This window comes from Neofelis nebulosa, chromosome 17 (assembly GCF_028018385.1).
Source record: "Neofelis nebulosa isolate mNeoNeb1 chromosome 17, mNeoNeb1.pri, whole genome shotgun sequence".
Lineage (NCBI taxonomy): Eukaryota > Metazoa > Chordata > Mammalia > Carnivora > Felidae > Neofelis > Neofelis nebulosa.
This window is the reverse complement of record NC_080798.1, coordinates 14,585,860-14,603,298: the sequence shown is the minus strand read 5'-3', so window position 1 is coordinate 14,603,298 and position 17,439 is coordinate 14,585,860. Positions and strand designations below refer to the sequence as shown.

The 17,439-nt window shown below is 51.8% G+C and overlaps 1 protein-coding gene and 1 long non-coding RNA gene across 7 annotated transcripts in view; one reads left to right on the top strand and one right to left on the bottom strand.

The window, feature by feature from the left end:
* C17H19orf47 (chromosome 17 C19orf47 homolog) overlaps nt 1–17,439 on the bottom strand; it is a 35,947-nt gene that overhangs the window by 12,838 nt on the left and 5,670 nt on the right. For 2 of the 6 annotated variants that reach the window (XM_058709763.1, XM_058709764.1), the window contains 7 exons: nt 14,802–14,889; nt 14,529–14,643; nt 12,604–12,685; nt 8,244–8,381; nt 5,399–5,551; nt 3,973–4,043; nt 1,059–2,327 (listed from right to left, as the gene is read on the bottom strand). In XM_058709763.1, coding sequence (XP_058565746.1) covers nt 1,833–2,327; nt 3,973–4,043; nt 5,399–5,551; nt 8,244–8,381; nt 12,604–12,685; nt 14,529–14,643; nt 14,802–14,889 — 1,142 coding nt within the window. In that variant the 3' untranslated portion in view covers nt 1,059–1,832. Of the gene's footprint in view, nt 1–1,058; nt 2,328–3,972; nt 4,044–5,398; nt 5,552–8,243; nt 8,382–12,603; nt 12,686–14,528; nt 14,644–14,801; nt 14,890–17,439 lie in introns of those variants that run through there. The other 4 variants (XM_058709761.1, XM_058709760.1, XM_058709762.1 and 1 more) reach the window with 4 other exon arrangements.
* LOC131500479 (uncharacterized) lies at nt 9,728–12,722 on the top strand. The gene is made up of 2 exons (XR_009256307.1): nt 9,728–9,989; nt 12,378–12,722. It is a non-coding gene; the product is annotated as an uncharacterized LOC131500479 (long non-coding RNA).

Here is a 17,439-nt window from a genome sequence, read left to right as displayed (position 1 = left end):
AGATGCTCCGGTGTCGAGGTGACCCCTGCTCCCCGCACCCCAGCTTCCCATCCATCCGCGTTCCCCGCTGCTCCACCGAAGCCCACTCACCTTCCTCCTCCCCACGCGTCACCCCACACCACCTTCCTTTCTTGCCCCAGCTCCTGTATGGCTGCCTCCCAACAATTTATCCTCCTCACAGGGGCCAAAGCCATCTTCACAAAAGGCAATTCAGACCATCACTCGCCGGCTTTACCCTCCCCAACTTCTCAGAGCGTAGGGAAGATGTCCAATTCCTCACCATGAATCACAAAGCCCTAAGTCACCTGGTCCCCGCCCACCTGCCCCCACCTGTGCTACATGGCAGGCCCCTCGTTCAGCCCCTGGTTCCCCTGACACCTGACGGCCCCCTGGCCTCTCCCTGCTCCTCGCTCAACCTCTGCCCTGGCCTTGTCTTCGGCCGAACACTCTCCTCCTGCACTTCACGCAGCCGCTTCTGATCGTTCCCGGCTCAGCCCTTGCCTCACCTCCTCTTAAAAGGCCTTCTTACCCCCAACTTCTGAAGAGGCCTTGGTCGCCTCTGCTCCTCACTCCCATTCTTCCGACAGCATGATCACTTTACCGCCATCTCCCTGGCCAGAGAGGTCAGCCGTGCTGGCAGGAGCTTGTCTGCCTTGCTCCCGACGGATCCCTAGCTCCTCAAACAGGCCTGGCACAGGGTAGGGGGCTGTGCAGCAGTGAATGGGTGTGTGATCAAATCGGCAGGAGCTGCCTCACCAGGAAGCCAGCAATCTGGAAAGCTGCCAACAGGCAGAATGGCAGGCACAGGTGAAATATACGGTGGGGGGACAGACACAGAGACAGGACCACCGCAGTTGGTTGATGGGGAGAGGAAGCCCAACTGAACAGGGACCGTGACCATTACTCCCTTCCACTGGGGGCCTGCAGCAAAGACATGGCCCCCGTGGAGCCTTGACCTTCAGAGACAGAGCCCAACCCCTCACTGGCACCCCCACCCACATTGTGCTTTGTGTGAAAAACAACCCTGTGACTCACCCTGAAGGAGGGGAGGGAAACAGTTTGAAAGCCACAAAAATATATTAAAACAGCTGTTTTCTTCTCTCTCGGCACCGGCCTCCCTTCCCGGTGACCCTTGCTCGCCACCCGCCACAGGCTTTCAGAGAAAAAGACGCCCAGGGCCGGAAAACAGAGGGGCCCTGCTGCAGCCCAGGGTCTGGGAGCGAGGGCGGCTAACAGTCTCTACAGGCTCGACGCCACCGTCGACGGGGCCGCTGGGAGGCCGGAGGCGCAGGAGGGTCAGGCAGGACGCAGCGCACAGTCGGGCCTTGCCACAGGGACAGAAAACAGAAGAGAAATGAACAGCATGAAGAGAGGAAGAGACTGAGAAGTTAAAGTAGCAGGGGGACGGGGCAGAGGGCCGAGGGGAAGTCGGGAAGTCGGCCCCTCCAGGTGACACCTGCTCTGGGGGACTGGAAGGCTGAGGAGCTGGGGCTGAGGCAGCAGATGCTGCTGAGAGGCAGGAAGGAGAATGGGGGAGGGAAAAGGGCACTTGGCTCTGGGAGAGGTAGAGGAGTGTGCCCTGCCAAGGCCACAGTCAGAGAGGAGAGAACAGAGGACGTGAGAGAAAGGAAAGACCGGAGCGGCAAGGCCAGGTCACAATGACCATCTCAGACTCAGAAAACTGGGGTGAGTCCCCAGAAAGCTCGGGCCGGCTCCAATGCCGAGGGAGACAAGCAGTGTCATCCGGAAGCCGGCAGAGGGTTGGGTGCGCCCTCACTGGAGCCTCTGCCGGAGCCAGGAGCCTGGAGAGGGGACTGCGCCCCACCCAGAGGCTAGAAGGTCCTGCGGCCCAGTCTTTTGAACACGCTCACTGTGCCCGCATGGTCCATCTGGGCACCCAGGCCCTCGCTGGAGCTGTTCCCCCGGGGCCCCACCAGAGTCCTCTTAATGGTGACCTTGACCTCGGCTGAGGACTTACTCTTGGTGCTCGTGACCTGGCTGTCCTGGGCCTCAGGCACAAGGGCAGCCTTGCCCAGTCTCTGGATGATGCTGCCTTTGGACAGGGACTCTGGCTTCCTCTCGAGTCCAGGACGTGAGGAAAGGGCCAGGCGCCGCAGTGTTGGGGTGGCAGCCGTTGTGGCCGAACTTGTGGCCTTAGCTTTCACAGTCAGTGCTGGCTGGGGACTGGACTTGGCTGGGCCTCGGCCCAGCTTCTTCAGGACCCCGGCATACTGCAGGACAGAGCTGCTGCTGTCATTGTCGCTGTCCCAAGCCAGATCCTCGTCCATCTCTGGGGTGGCCCCCAGGCGGCTGAAGACTCCTGTGGGCTGCAGGGGTCAGAGACGGGACAAGTGAGCCATGTAGTCACTCAACATGCATGCAGGGAGAGCTGCCCCATCTGTGCCTGGCCTCATTGGGAGAAATCCCCAACAGTGACACGCTACACAGTGGTGAGAGCCACGACAGGGGAGATTCAGGGACCTGGTGGGGCCCAGAGAAGACTCCTGACCTTGGCTGAAGTTCAGGAGAGACTCCCTGGACAAGAGACCTCAGAGATGAGATCTGAAAGTAACGGCAGGTGGGTCTAATAAAGAAGGGTGGGGGGGAGAGAAGACGGAGAGACCATTTGCAGAGATCTGCAGGAGAACAGGAGAGAAGAAAAATTTGCTCATTCACTCAACAGACATTTCCTGAGTCCCGACTGTCCCTGGCCCCGTGCTGGGTGGTGCTGGGGAAACAGTGGTGACTAAGCACAGCCTTGGCCCTGCCCTCAGGGGGCTCCCAGTCCAGTGGGGAAGACAGACCTGGCATGGTAAATGACACCCAACGATTCCCTAATTACGACAGTGCTGCGTTCTCTGGAAGAGATGGGAGCACAGGTGGACAGGAGACAGGGAGGCCTCGACCCCTCTCGACTTCAGGGATGCTTTCTCCGAGGTACTGATGTTTGAGCCAGGCCCTCAAGGATGAATCAGCAGAGAAAAGAGCAAGGGCTAAGTCCCCAAGGCAGGAATAGGAATCATACTGATGGAGCACTCGCTCTGTGCCAAGCTCTTTACACGGCTACATCTTCAAGCCACACGATCCTGAGTGTTATTATCCTGCTCGTGATAAGACTCCAAGAAGCGAGGAAACGGTTGGGTAAGCCCTGGCAAGTGAGGGCTGGAGAGGCAGGAAACGCAGCTGGGGAGCTCCGGAGCAGTTAGTCAAAGGTGACACTTAAAGAGTGCCTGCTGCGCACCAGACACCCCCAGCACTGTGCCGGTGTGTGTCGCTTAATCCTCACAAGCACCCCATGAGGTGTGCACTACACGGATAAGAAAGCTGAGGTACCAGGAGCTTAAGTGACGTGGCCAGAGCCATGCAGCCAGGTGGTGACAGAGCTGGATTCATGCCGGGCAGGGCTCAGGCTGCGTGCTCCTAACACACACTGTCCCTGGGGCCCGCAGGACTGCAGGCCAAGGCGAGGAGGGTGGCGTTCATCCTGACCACGGTGAAAGCATCTGGTGGGGGGGGGGGGGTGGCCTGTCCTGTGGGTGGCACACACTGCTGCTATGGGGGGGAGGGCCAGAAGGGGGTTCACAGGAGCTGCAGACCAGGTAGGAGGCCACCGCCCTATCCAGACAGGGAAAAGTGGCAGAGAAGGGAAGACAGATGGAGCCATCACTAGAGCCTGCCCGGAATGGGGCACTGGGGTGTCCCTGAGACGGGGCCCGGGAGGGGAGTTACTCTGGGGGAAGATGCCGAGGCCAGTCTGGGACATCTGGTGGGAGGACCCAAGGGCAGCATCCAGGAGTTGGCCAGACCCCGGGGACTGGAAATCAGGAGAGACGTTGAGGTGCAAAGAATGGAACGGAGACTGTTAAGACAGGGGAGGCGGCCCAGGGAGTACGAGGGGCTGGATGTGGGATCAACACCCGCAGGAAGACAAGAATCAGAGAACCCCAACTGGCTTCCCCGTTTCCAACTCACTTTATTCCCTGTTGTTGTGTCTGCCTTGGTCTCGGCGCCGAGGCGGTCGAACACGGACGTCCTGTGGAGACCTGGGAGGGAAGTGAGCCCTCAGCCAGCACCCACTGAGCCACGCGCGGAGCTTGGGCCCGGCCGAGCATCATGCATCGTGCAGACAAGGGAGGGGAGATGCGGCCCAGGCCCAGGCAGCTCCAGCCCAGGCAGGCACGGACTCTGTGTCTGAGCGCTGGCTGACACAGACCTGACCCACGTGTTTCTGGCTAGTGCCAAATGTGGGAAAGATCCACTAAAATTGACCCTTGGGCTCCTGGAAACTTTGCACGAGTTCGTGAACGTGTGCGGGAAGAGTTCTAAATCCCTACTTGTTCCCTTCAGTCTTGTTCTGGGTCATGGGCCTCTGAGAGTCTGCTGAACGGATAAGCCCTCTCCCTAAATAACACCCTAAATAGCCATCAATGGGAGAATGTTTACTAAATCGTGATATACGAACACGATGCAAATATTAAATTTAAATGACCGTTAAAAAGAACAAAGCAGAGGAGCACCTGGATGGCTCAGTCAGTTAAGCGTCCAACTTCGGCTCAGGTCATGATCTCACGGTTCGTGGGTTCAAGCCCCATGCTGGGCCCTGTGCTAACAGCTCAGAGCCTGGAGCCTGCTTGGGATTCTGTGTCTCCCTCTCTCTCTGCCCCTCCCCCACTTGCACTCTTTTTTTCTCACTCTCAAAAGTAAACATTTAAAATAAAAAAAGAATGAAGCAGATCCACGAGTATTCATGTGAAAAGATCTCAATAAAAGAATTCTACAATAATACCTACAGGCTGCTGCTATTTGTGTTGAAATAGAAACAAACACCTCTCTATGTTTTTATATAGAGATACACGCGTGCAAGTCCACAGGTGCCGGTCTGGAAAGGTTAATGACGGCGTGGGACACGGGAGTGAGGGAAAGAATGAGTTGACATCGGCTACTCTTCCGCACCGTATGAATGCTTTCCCCGTGGGAATGCGTACAACATTCTAAAAGGAACACTGTGAGGAAGACCATCTCTGCACTACCAGATGCAAACCCCAGCTACGGACTGAACCTCAACCAGACTCCTCTGGCTCATGATGACGGTTCCCACCATTTTGGGCACCTGCCCTCAGCCAGACACGGACACCACTTTACAGTCAGACCCCTGCCCTTGGGGCAGAGGTGCCAGGTGAAGCACCTGCTACACTAACTGCAGGATGCGAGGGTGGAGGTGGTGATGTGCTCTCCTCCTCTATGGCCACCCGCACGGTCCCCTTGGTCCAAGGCCCCCTGGATCTCGTTAGAGCGCACTTCTCGGCCAATGCCCATAGGGCATGACCAACCCCGCACAAAGCAGCAAAAGGGAAAGGCAGTCTCCACACCAAAGCGTGTGCCCCCGCCAGCACAGTACCTTTTGCCGCCTGCTGCTGCTCCAGGATCTTACGGGTCCGGGGGGTGGTGCCTTTGGGCATGTTGATGATGTATTTCCCCTCCATCTCGGCAGTGACCCGGCGCCGCTTGGTGGGAACGGCCAGGCTCTCCTCTTCGCGGCGGGCCAGGGCTGCTGGGGAGGAGAGGGGTGGTGAGTACCTTCTGGGGTGGAATGTTCTCCTGGGGTGGGGGCTAAATGCCCAACGAAGGGCACGAATGTGCCCTTTATCTCCATACGTTCAAATGACTGCAATCCCCTATCTTCCCAACCACCCCATCACCACTGACTCTGAACCACTAAGAAATTCAGAGGTCTGGCCACGACGGGGTTGCCGACGGTGCTCAGAATCTCCACGCTGTGGCGGGCCTCCCAGGCTCTTTCTGCCTCTGTCCCTGCCCCGAGCAGGCTGACTTCCCAGCCCAGTCAGGATCCCCTCAGAAGGAGAAACTGCTGGCTGATGGAAAAGTTCAAGAGCTCCAGCTAAGCAATGGTTTCACAGGTGTAATAATTTTTTCTAAATGAATCAAGCCGTATACTAGCAATTTGTATATCATGCCTAAGTAAATTATATCTCAATTAGAAAAACAAAATCCCCTCGACACATTTGCTAGTCACTCCCAGGCTCATCACTTTTTCAATACTTTGGAAATCAATTTAAACTTTCTTACTCATGACATCAATCAAAAGGCCAGAAGGGCACCTGGGTGGCTCAGTCGGCTAAGCATTGGACTTCAGCTCAGGTCATGATCTCATGGATCGTGAGTTCGAGACTTGCGTCAGGCTCTGTGCTAACAGCGCGGAGCCTACTTGGGATCCTCTACCCCCCTCTCGCTGCCCCTCCCCCCGCCCCAAGAAGTAAAGGGTCATCCCCAAGAAGGGGACAAGGCACTTCTAAACACACACGGCAAAAAGGGAGCATGTGCAATGGAGGTGGACAGAGCATGAAGGGGCTGGGCATCAGAATAACAAAGCCCCCTCCCTGGGCCTCAGTTTCCACTTGTGCCAAGATCTTTGCTGTGGGGGTGGGTCCGACAAAGGCAGGACAGTGGGGCAGACAGAAGGACGGCTTGGAAGCCCAAAGGCCAGGGTCCTATTCCCAGATTTCAAGCTGAGACCTGGAAGAGGAACAGAGGCCAAGCATAAAAGGTCTGTGAAGGAAGAATGTGCTGGGAGAAGGGAACATCGGGGCAGAAATACCACGACAGGAAGGAGCCTAGAAGGGACCTGGGGAAGGGAGCCAGGGAGAGACACAGGAGATGGGCTCACATTATGCACGGCCTATAGGCCACGTGGGAAGATGACTTTGTTACTGGGACAATGGGAAGCCCTGGAGAGTTCTAGCTGAGTGTGAAAGGGTCAGGTTGAAGGTTTGAAAGGATCCTTCTGGCTGCTGAGAGGAAATGGTAGTTTCTTGACCTCTGACCCCTGCATCAAGCACAGGGCCCGGCACCAGTGCAGGCCTCAGTGAACATCTGTTAAAAAGGACTGAGACACTAACATTAACCACTCTGGCAACAACAGATGTTGGCGAGGATGCAGAGAAAGAGGATCTCTTTTGCACTGCTGGTGGAAATGCAAACTGGTGCAGCCACTCTGGAAAGCAGTGTGGAGGTTCCTCAAAAAAGTAAAAATAGAACTACCCTATGACACAGCAACTGCACTAGTAGGTGTTTACTCAAGGGATACAGGTATGTCGTTTCAAAGGGGCACACACACCCCAATGTTTCTAGCAGCACTATCAACAATAGCCAAAGTATGGAAAGAGCCCAAATGTCCATCGATGGATGAATGGACAAAGAAGACAGGGTAACTATATATATATATACAATGGAGTATTACTCAGCAATCAAAAAGAATGAAATCTTGCCATTTGCAACTACATGGATGGGACTAGAGGGTATTATGCTAAGCGAAATTAGAGGAAAACAAATATCATATGACTTCACTCATATGAGGAATTTAAGATACAAAACAGATGAACACAAGGGAAGGGAAGCAAAAATAATACAAAAACGGGGAAGGGGACAAAACATAAGAGACTTATATAGAGAGAACAAACAGAGGGTTACTGGAGGGGTTGTGGGGAGGGGGGTGGGCTAAATGGGGGAGGGGCATCAAGGAATCTACTCCCGAAATCATTGTTGCACTAGATGCTAACTTGGATGTAAATTTAAAAAATAAATAAATGATTAAAAAAAAAAAAAAAAGAATATATTTACCAAAAAGAAAAAAGACTGAGCCACCTATAGTCCACAGAGCTGTACTGTACACTTAAGACTTAATTAAGGGGGTGACGTCAGGGGCGCCCGGGTGGCTCAGCAGGTTAAGCATCTGACTCAGTTTCGGCTCAGGTCAGGATCTGACAATTTGTGAGATCGAGCCTGCATCGGGCTCTGTGCTGAGAACACAGGGCTTGCTGGAGATTCTTTCTCTCCCTCTCTTTCTGCCTCCTCCCTCTTGTTCTCTCTCTCTCTCAAAACAAATAAATAAACATTTAAAAAAAAAAGAGGGTGACACCATATTAAGCATTCTTTCCGTAATAATATAAAATAAAAAATTTAAAAAGACTGAACAGACCCCTGAGTGAGAACCGCTGTGCCCCTGTGCTGTTAAGTACACCACGTCCACAGCTTCCCACTGTCCCCATTCTATAGACTTGGAAAGCAAGGCACACAGAGGTACAGGGGCTGGACCAAATCCAAACGCTTTGGACACCCTGAGGCCTTCAAAGCACCATGAGATATTTGGAACGTGACCCCCAAATACCATCTGCCAACCCACACTCACCCCCAGCTCCTCCCGCCATCTGCCCAAACCCCCTCACCGGCAGCCTTGGCAGTCTTCGCTGCCATCTTGTTGGACACGGTGACTGAGATCTTGGAGGTGCTGGTGTCCGGCCGCCTCGGTGGAGTGCCGGGTGGGGAGTCACGGTTCAGACTGTTAGCAATCATTCGAGAGGCAGCTGCGGGGAGGAAAGGCGAGAGTCCCATCGTCCCTGGGATGGAGGCCAGGACACAGAAGACAAGCCTTGGGACTACATGGGGAAGGGGCAGCTGGGGTCCCCCTATAGCTGCACTGCCATGATGGGGATGCTTGGGCATCAGCCAGTCTAAACAGGAGCTAGCCCGCTCCTCACTGCCTGGGGGGTCCTTCCTGAGGGCCTAGACCAGACTGGTTCCTGTCACTCTTCACCCAACAGTTACCCAGCCCTGTTCTGAGCTCCTCTCCCAGCTCCACTTCAGCCCAGCTGGTCTGGAGATCTTCTTCCCCCAGAAGTGTGCACCTTCTCAAAGCACATGCTGTTCCCTCTGCCTGGTATGCAGTTCCCTGAGTACCAACGGGCCTTCTCTGGCTCTTTACTCAGGTCTCCTCTCAGACAGCACCTCCTTAGAAAAAGCTTACTGGACCTCTCCATCACCTCTACCACCCTGACCTTATGCAAGGCTCTCTTTTTCTTCGTAGCCCTAATTGCTGCTTGACATCAAATTACACGTTTTTGTTTGCTGGTGGAATCTCCCACGAGCATGCAAGCCCCATGAGAAGACAATGCCCATTCATTTCTGTATCCCCAGTGCCTATCACAGTTTCTGGTGCTTTAGAGGTCCTCACGGAACATCTACTGGCAAAGATGAACACTATCACTGAAAATCCCAACATCCCTACCAGACAGATCTACTGCAAGCCAATTTTACAGACGAGGAAATGGTGACTCCAGGAGGGGGTCACTCAGCCAGGTCCCTAAGCAGTGGTGGGTCCGGCTCCAGTTGGGCTGAGGGGAGATAAGCGGTAACCCCCTTCTGGGGATGGAGGATGGGGGTGAGGGCAGGCTCTGGCACCCCTGTCTTCTGTGGAGCAAAAGGAGGGATTTCAGGGTGCAAGGTGGGAGCTACAGCATGCTCTAGAGGGTCAACCCCAGCATGGGAAGGACACGGGTCTTGTCTTCAGAACAGCTGGGTTTAGGGCACAGGTTTCAAAAGCTCTTGGGGAAGCCCTGCAGGGGAGGGAGGGGGTCTCCATGCTGTCCCTGCTTGTACCACAGTCCCAGTAATCCCCAGACCCTCCACCAAGGGCTTTCAGATTTGGGTATTCCACCCTACCTACTCCCCAAAAGTCTTTTCTTTTTCTGCTCTGTGCTCTCTCTCAAAACCTGCTCAAGTTCCCCATAATGACCCTCAATACGTTATCACAATTATATGTTACTTGGTTGATTTTTTAAATTATAACTATAGCATACAGAAAAATACACCAAACCCACAGAGACCACTGAACAAAAAGTGAACTCCCACATACCCACCACCCAGGTCAAGAACTGGAGCCTTACTGTCACCCGGAAGTCTGGGGATTGGCCCTTCCCAATCAGACCTCTTCCCTGCCCCTCACCAGAAAGAAACGGTCAGTTTTCAGCCCTGCTCACTCCCCTGGTAACGATCGGTATACACCCCTCCACAATTTCCCCAGGACATTTCTTCAGACAGCTCTGAAGCCGGATAGGGTGGCTTTCTGACCAGCTGTAAACCACGTGGCTGCACAGAATCTGTCCTGGGATGATCGGGACGTTCTGCTATGAAAGGTAAGCAGCTGAGAGGCCCTGCCTCTTGCAGTGTACCCAGAGGGAGATGTCTTGCTTAAAAGGGATAAGGCATATGATGTTTTGTCACGACAGGTAAGCGCCATTTGGGTGCAAGAAAAGCAACTATCTTCGCCCTAACGAATTTGAACTGTAGTCAGGTGTCAGACACATAGATACAGACATGCGTATTCAAAGGTGTATATCATAAAGTGTATAGAAGTGAGTGTACCAGGAATGCTTTTCTGGAACATTCTTCCCCACCCCTTTCCTTCTTTGCCTGCTTCCTCTATTCCTAACTGCCTATTTTCTCCACGAGCATTTTTGTTAGTTTTAATTTTTTTTAACTTGTTTGACACTAAGACATTCAAAAAGGTATAAAAATAACATACTATCTGATTTTATTTACGTACATTTGAAAGACGAGCAAAAAGACTAAAAAACTAGATCATCAATGCTGTTAGAAATCAGGGTCAATAAGGGGCACCTGGGTGGCTCAGTGGGTTAAGCGTCCGGCTCTTGTTTTGGCTCAGCTCACAATCTCACAGTTTCGTGGGTTCAGGGCCCATGTCAGACTCTGCGCTCCTAGTGCGTAGCCTGCTTGGGATTCTCTCTCTCTGCCCCTCCCCCACTCACACTGTCTGTCTCTCTCAAAATAAATAAATAAACTTAAAAAAAAAAAAAAAAAAGACATCAAGGTAATGGGTACCCTGGAGAGGAGGGGCGGGTAGTGATGCTGGTCATGTTTCAGTTTCTGGATTTGGATGCTGCTGGCTACACGAGTGTTGCACTTGTGAAAAGTTACTCGGCTGTACCTTTATGATTGGAACCCTTTCCTGTGTGTAAGTTGAGGAAGACTGCTGCAGGAAAGAACACCAATTTTTTCAGCCTCCCTCTGTCCATCCCTTTGGGTAGGCACTGCCCACACTGATGCTGGGCTTAGCCACGTGACTGGCTTTGGCCAATGAGGCAAGAGCAAGCGTTACACAGGCAGAAGCTTAAGAGGTGCCTTGCACACTGGGGTCTGCCCTCTTATGCTGTTCTGGGGAGCCCTGCAATCAGCACTGCGTGGACAAGCCCGGGCTAGCCTGCTGCAAAATGAGAGACATGTGGCCAAGTCACCTCTGTTGGCCCAGATGACATCAAGCCAACCACCAGACGTGTGAGTGAGGCCATCCTAGATCACCCAGCCTCAACCAAACTGCCAGGTGACCACTGAGATCAGCTGAGCTGACCCAGAGCAGAAGTGACCAGCCATGTCATAAAATTACAAGAGATACGGGGCACCTGGGCGGCTCAGTCGGTTGAGTGTCCAGCTCTGGCTCAGGTCATGATCTCACAGTCTGTGAGTTCAAGCCCCACGTCGGGCTCTGTGCCGACAGCTCAGAGCCTGGAGCCTGTTTCGGATTCTGTGTCTCCCTCTCTCTCTGCTCCTCCCCCACTCGTGCTCTGTCTCTCTCTCTCAAAAATAAATAAAACATTAAAAAAAAAATCACAAGAGATAAAAGCTTGTATTTTAAACCAGTTTGGGGCTTGTTAAGCTAATATGCATATTAAATTTCTAAAGTTTATTTTTCTTAAAAAAGGTACCACACTGCTAAAAAACCAAATGTATAAATACCATTCTCACCATCCACGGATTCCATATTTGCAAATTCGCCTATTCACTATAATTGATTTCTAACCCCAAAACCAGTATTTGTGGTGCTTTTGCTGCCATTCACAGCCATGCGCTGAACAGTGAAACACTCGAGTCACCCAACACACACTCCCAACTGAAGTCAAACAAGGGGACTCTCTGCCTTCAGCTCTCACGGTAAACAAGTATCCTTTTCACGGTCTATTTTGCATCCCCTTTTTACATTTTTGTGCTTTTGGATAGTGATTTTGCTGTTTAAAATGGCGCCCAAGCATAGTGACAACGTGCTTTCTCATATTCCCAGGTGATGTGCCTTATGGAGAAAATACATGTTAGATTAGCTTCGTCCAGGCAGGAGTCACAGTGCTGTTGGCTGTGAGCTTGATGTTAATGTATCAACAATGTATTACAAGTAAAAGGTCTCTAAACAGAAATACACATAAAATAAGATCTGTGTCGGGGCGCCTGGGTGGCTCAGTCGGTTGAGCGTCCGGCTTCGGCTCAGGTCATGATCTCACGGCTCGTGAGTTTGAGCCCCGCATCGCGCTCTGTGCTGACAGCTCAGAGCCTAGAGCCTGCTTCTGCTTCTGTGTCTCCCTCTCTCTCTGCCCCTAACCCACTCGCATTCTGTCTCTGTCTCTCTCAAAAATAAATAAACAGTAAAAGAAAATAATAGTAAGATCTGTGTTAATCAACTGACAAAAATGTTGTGACTAGAGGCTTACAGGAACCTAACTTTGTACTTCTTCTAGGAGCAGTGACTCAATATTCACTAATTCAGTAGTCACAGTGACGTTATGGAGCAGAACTACCACCAATGAAAATCGACGGGACATATTGCCACCTCACTACCCAGACTATTTTTTTCCTAAGAGAACCTCAGATGGCTTTGTTTCACCTCTGCAGATTTCAGGTGTATCCCCTCTACAGCTGAAGCGCATGACTGAAGGAAAGGAACCCTGGGTAGGTGGAACTCACCGCTAGAGGTGCCTCGGCGAATCTCGCCTGGGAGGGGGCTGGGGCTGCAGGGCACGGACTCAGTGGCAGCTTTGCACATGTCCTGTAAAAATATAAATAAATAAAATAATGGGACACCAGGGTGGCACAGTCGGTTATGCCTCAGACTTCGGCTCAGGTCATGATCTCACGGTTCGTGAGTTCGAGCCCCACATCGGGCTCTGTGCTGACAGCCCGGAGTCCGGAGCCTGCTTCGGATTCTGTTGTCTCCCTCTCTCCCTCTCTCCCTCTCTCTCTGCCCCACCCCATTTGTGCTCTGTCTCTGTCTCTCAAAAGTAAATAAACACTTAAAAAAAAAAAGGTGCCTGGGATACCACGCGGATAATCTGAGAAATCTGAGCAACATAGGGGGATCAGAGTCTGAGCTGCTACAGAAGAGAGTTCAAAACATTTCACTCCTAACCATGAGAAAGCATCAGACAAACCCAAACGGAGAGACATTCTACAAAACAACTGACCAGTACTCTTCAAAACTGTCAAGGTCATCGAACATTATCTGGGAAGACTATGAAACTGGTATAAATCAACGGGGACTTAAGAGACAGAAAGAGACATAAATAAATGCAATGTGGTATATGAAACAGAGAGAGGACTTTATACAAGAACTGGAAAGATCCAAGTAGTCTGTATTTTAGTTAATAGTAGTGTCCTGATGTTTATTTCTTAGTTTTGACAAATGGACCGTGGCTACTATGAATGTTAACATTAAGGGAAGCTGGGTGAAGGAGACACAGAAACTTTCTGTACTGCTGTCGGAACTTTTCTGTCAATCTAAAATCATTCCCAAATTTAAAAGTTTCAAGGAAAAAAAAAAAAAAAAGTGTTGCTCAGTGACCTTCTCTGTGCTAACTCAAGTCCCTGACGTGAGAAAGCCATCACTGCGGGGACCCGGCTGGCTGGACAGGTGAAGGCCCGTCCCTGGGTGGGGGAAGCAGCTACCATTTGGTAAAGTGGGGAGTCTGAGAGCACCGCTCCAGAGCCAGTTTCCTTCTCAGTCAAGTGGAGTGAGCAGGAAATGAGTTAAAATGGATGAAGGATGGAGACAGCACCTGGCAGGCTATGGTAAGCGCTCGGTAAATGTCAGCTATCAAAGCTCAACAAGCTCTTCATTCCCAGTGTGGAGCTCGGTACCACATACTATCTGGTAGGTGGCCACAGCAGGAGTGGTGTGGGAGAAGCCTGTTTCAGAAGATTCAGGGAAGTGAAGATCACTAGTCTAGGGTCACCATAAGTGGAGGGGCTGAGAATGGAACAGCCATGTTGTTGGCCAAGTCAGCACCTGGGTCCTAAGCGGGAGCTCCTGTCCTGGGGACAGACAAGAATCCTGCTAATGATGTTATTATCACGGGGAAGATGAGAACTAGTAATGGTAATAGAGAGCCTTTACTGAGGCCCTACTGTTCACACCGTACTGGGGCTTTATTTAATGTAATACAACAACTTTGCAAGATAGGTCTGCCTATCTGCATTCTACAAATGGAGAGAGAGGGACGCCTGGGTGGCTCAGTCGGTTAAGCATCCGACTTAGGATCAGGTCATGATCTCACAGTTCATGAGTTCAAGCCCCGCATTGGGCTCTCCACTGTCAGCACAGAGCCCACTTCGAATCCTCTGTCCCTCTTTCTCACTGCCCTTCACCCTGTGTGTGCACTGTCTCTCTTTCTCTCTCTCTCTCAAAAATAAACATTTTTTTTTTTAATGTTACAAATGGAGAAAGAAAGGCTCAGAGAGGTTAGGCAACACGCCCAGCGTCACACAACAAATGGTGCAGCCAGCCTTGGAGCTCAGGTCTGCCTGTCTTTGCCTCCAAGCCTCCTGCTGGCTCTGCTACCGCTGCTCCACCGCGCCCTAAACCCGGGGACCGAGGGGTGGGGTGGGACACCCACCTGGCGGTGCACCACCTTGGCATGCTTGAGGATGGCGATGATGTCGCCCACCACAGTCACGCCCAGCTCATTCATGATCTCTTTGTTGAGATCCAGCAGCATGCTCTTCTGGATCCTACAGGGGAGGGTGAGTGGTGAGGCCACCAGTGCGCCAGGATGGAAGGGCCGGCCAGCTCCCATCTCCCCCCGCCCCCCCCCCCAGGCTCCCCCCACTTCTCCCCGCCTCTCTCCGCCTCTCTCCAGGTTCAGCTCTGTCCCCTCGGGCCCCCTTACCTATTATCCACAAACATCACGGCGTAATTGACAGCAGGCCCGGGAGGAATGCCGGCTTCCTTAAAGAACTGGATCCACTCGGAAGTGGCTGAGGGGTGGACAGGGTTCATTATTCCCATTGTTCTCTCTAGAGAAGAGCAGCCGAAAAGCCACAACAGCAGCCACAACAGCAGCAGCTCCCACAAATTAAATGCTCACTGCATGCCAAACCCTGGCTGAGCGCTTCACGCAGACAGTGGAACTAGGCCCGCGACAGCCCTGTGAGCTCAGCAGCATTAGGACTCCCACACTTGGCCAATGAGGACACTGAGGCAGGGAGAGGTTGGGCAGCTGGCCTCAGGCCACATCGCTAACAGGAAGCAGAGTCCCCAACCCATGTGCTGCTGTACCGCCCTTCTTATAAGCTCTGCCCTGCCCTGGGATGTGACCTGCAGCGGTCGTCCCCATGCTTGGCCAGTGCCAGGTTTCAGGGAGCTGGGACTCTGCGTTCTCCGCCCTGGTCCCCATTGACAGGCCCAGCTCCAGAGAGTGACGGGATCCACAGGTAAATGGGAAGAAGGGACACAGAGCTGGCCTGTGAGCGTCAGTAAGGCCCTCTCCTCACTGTAGGAGCAGCAAGTATAGGCTTTGGAGCTTGGGTTGAAATTCCGGCTCTGCCACTTCCGGGCCAAGAGACAATGGGAGGTTAACGTCTGGTGTGTCAGTTCCCTCATCTGTGAATTTACGATAATACACTCAGTAAGTATTTATTGAGGACTGGCACGGGCCAGGTCCCATTCGAGCCACCGGGGATACCGCAAGGCACAAGACAACATCCCTTCCTTCATTGAGTTCGAATTCTAGTGATAACACTAACATCCTCAGATCACTGTGCAGACTCAATGAGAAAGTCCACATAAAGGGCCTTGAATGACACCTGGCCAGGGGACAACATCAACTCATAGCAGCTGCCATCATCATCATCATCATCATCATCATCATCATCATCATCATTATTCTATTATTCTACCACCATTACCCAGGCCAAGGTCAAGACCAAGGAGGCACCCACCCATGAAAGTTTATTGTCTGGAAACTTCTTTGTTGGCCTCTTGGGTGTGACTTTCAAACTAGGTGTGGCCAATGTGTGTTAGATAAGATCACTAATTCCAAAAGATTTTTTTTTCACATTTTAACACCTCTGAAACTAAGATCCACCTCAGAATCAATGGTGTGCCATGGTTTTAACTGGTGAAACTTTTTCTCAAGGTATATAGCATGGCACCCAACAATCCATGCTATGTTAGATGAGAAGAAGTCTGCTACTGCTAGGCCCATTTTGCTTATCAGACAACTGAGCCTCGGAGTGGGGAAAGAGATTCTGGTCTTGGTGGCCATCCAGAACTCAGGCCAAGCCCAGGGACCACTCTTCTCCCAGGGAGGCCCCTGCCCACCTGGCCACAAGCTCATCTCCCCAGGACTGAGGCAGGTGAGGAGCTCATGCCCTCAGGATTCCCCCACCAGCCCAGGGAAGGGGGGCTTTTGCTGCCTTGCACAGGCACCATCCACCTTCCCAGGCATGGGGCCCTAGGTTCTGTTAGCCAAAAGCAGGCAACTTTGTCTAAATATCAAAAGGCACCACAAAATGATTCCATTTATATGAAATGGCTGGAACAGGTAAACATCTACAGAGAACTACAGAGACAGAAAGTAGATTAGTAGGGGCGCCTGGGTGGCTCAGTTGGTTAAGCGTCCGACTTCGGCTCAGGTCATGATCTCACGGTCTGTGAGTTCGAGCCCCGCATCAGGCTCTGTGCTGACAGCTGAGAGCCTGGAGCCCGTTTCAGATTCTGTGTCTCCCTCTCTCTCTGCCCCTCCCCTGTTCATGCTCTGTCTCTCTGTCTCAAAAATAAATAAACATTAAAAAAAAAAAAAAAGAAAGAAAGTAGATTAGTAGTTTTGAGAGGCCGATGAAGAAAAGAGAGTAACTTGACTATCAGTTAATGGGTATGGGCATTTGGGAGGAGTGAGGAAAAGGTTTTGAAATTGATTGTGATGATGGTTGTATAGCTCTGTGGATAAAAACCACAGAGTGGGGGTGCCTGACTGGTTCAGTCGGTTAAATATCCGACTCTTGATCTCAGTGTTGGGAGTTCAAGCCCCATGTTAGACTCCATAATAGGTGTGGAGCTTACTTAAAAACACAAAACCATTGAAGTGTATACTTTAAATAGGTGAACTGTATAAAATGTGAATTGTATCTTAATTAAACTATTATTAAGGTTAGGGGGAGAGCCTGGGTGGCTCAGTCAGTTAAGTGTCTGACTCTTGAATTCGGCTCAGGTCATAATCCCAGTGTTGTGGGATCAAGCTTCGCATCAGGCTCCACGCTGAGTGTGGAGCCTGCTTAAGATTTTCTCTTTCTCTCTCTCTCTGTCCCTCTCCCCTGCTTTCACTCTCTCTAAAATTATTTTTTTTATTTTTTTAATGTTTATTCATTTTTGAGAGACAGACAGAGAGACAGAGTGTTAGTGGGGAAGGGGCAGTGAACTAGGGAGACACAGAATCTGAAGCAGGCTCCAGGCTCCCAGCTCTCAGCACAGAGCCGAAGGCAGGGCTCGAACTCATGAACCATGAGATCACGACCTGAGCCAAAGTT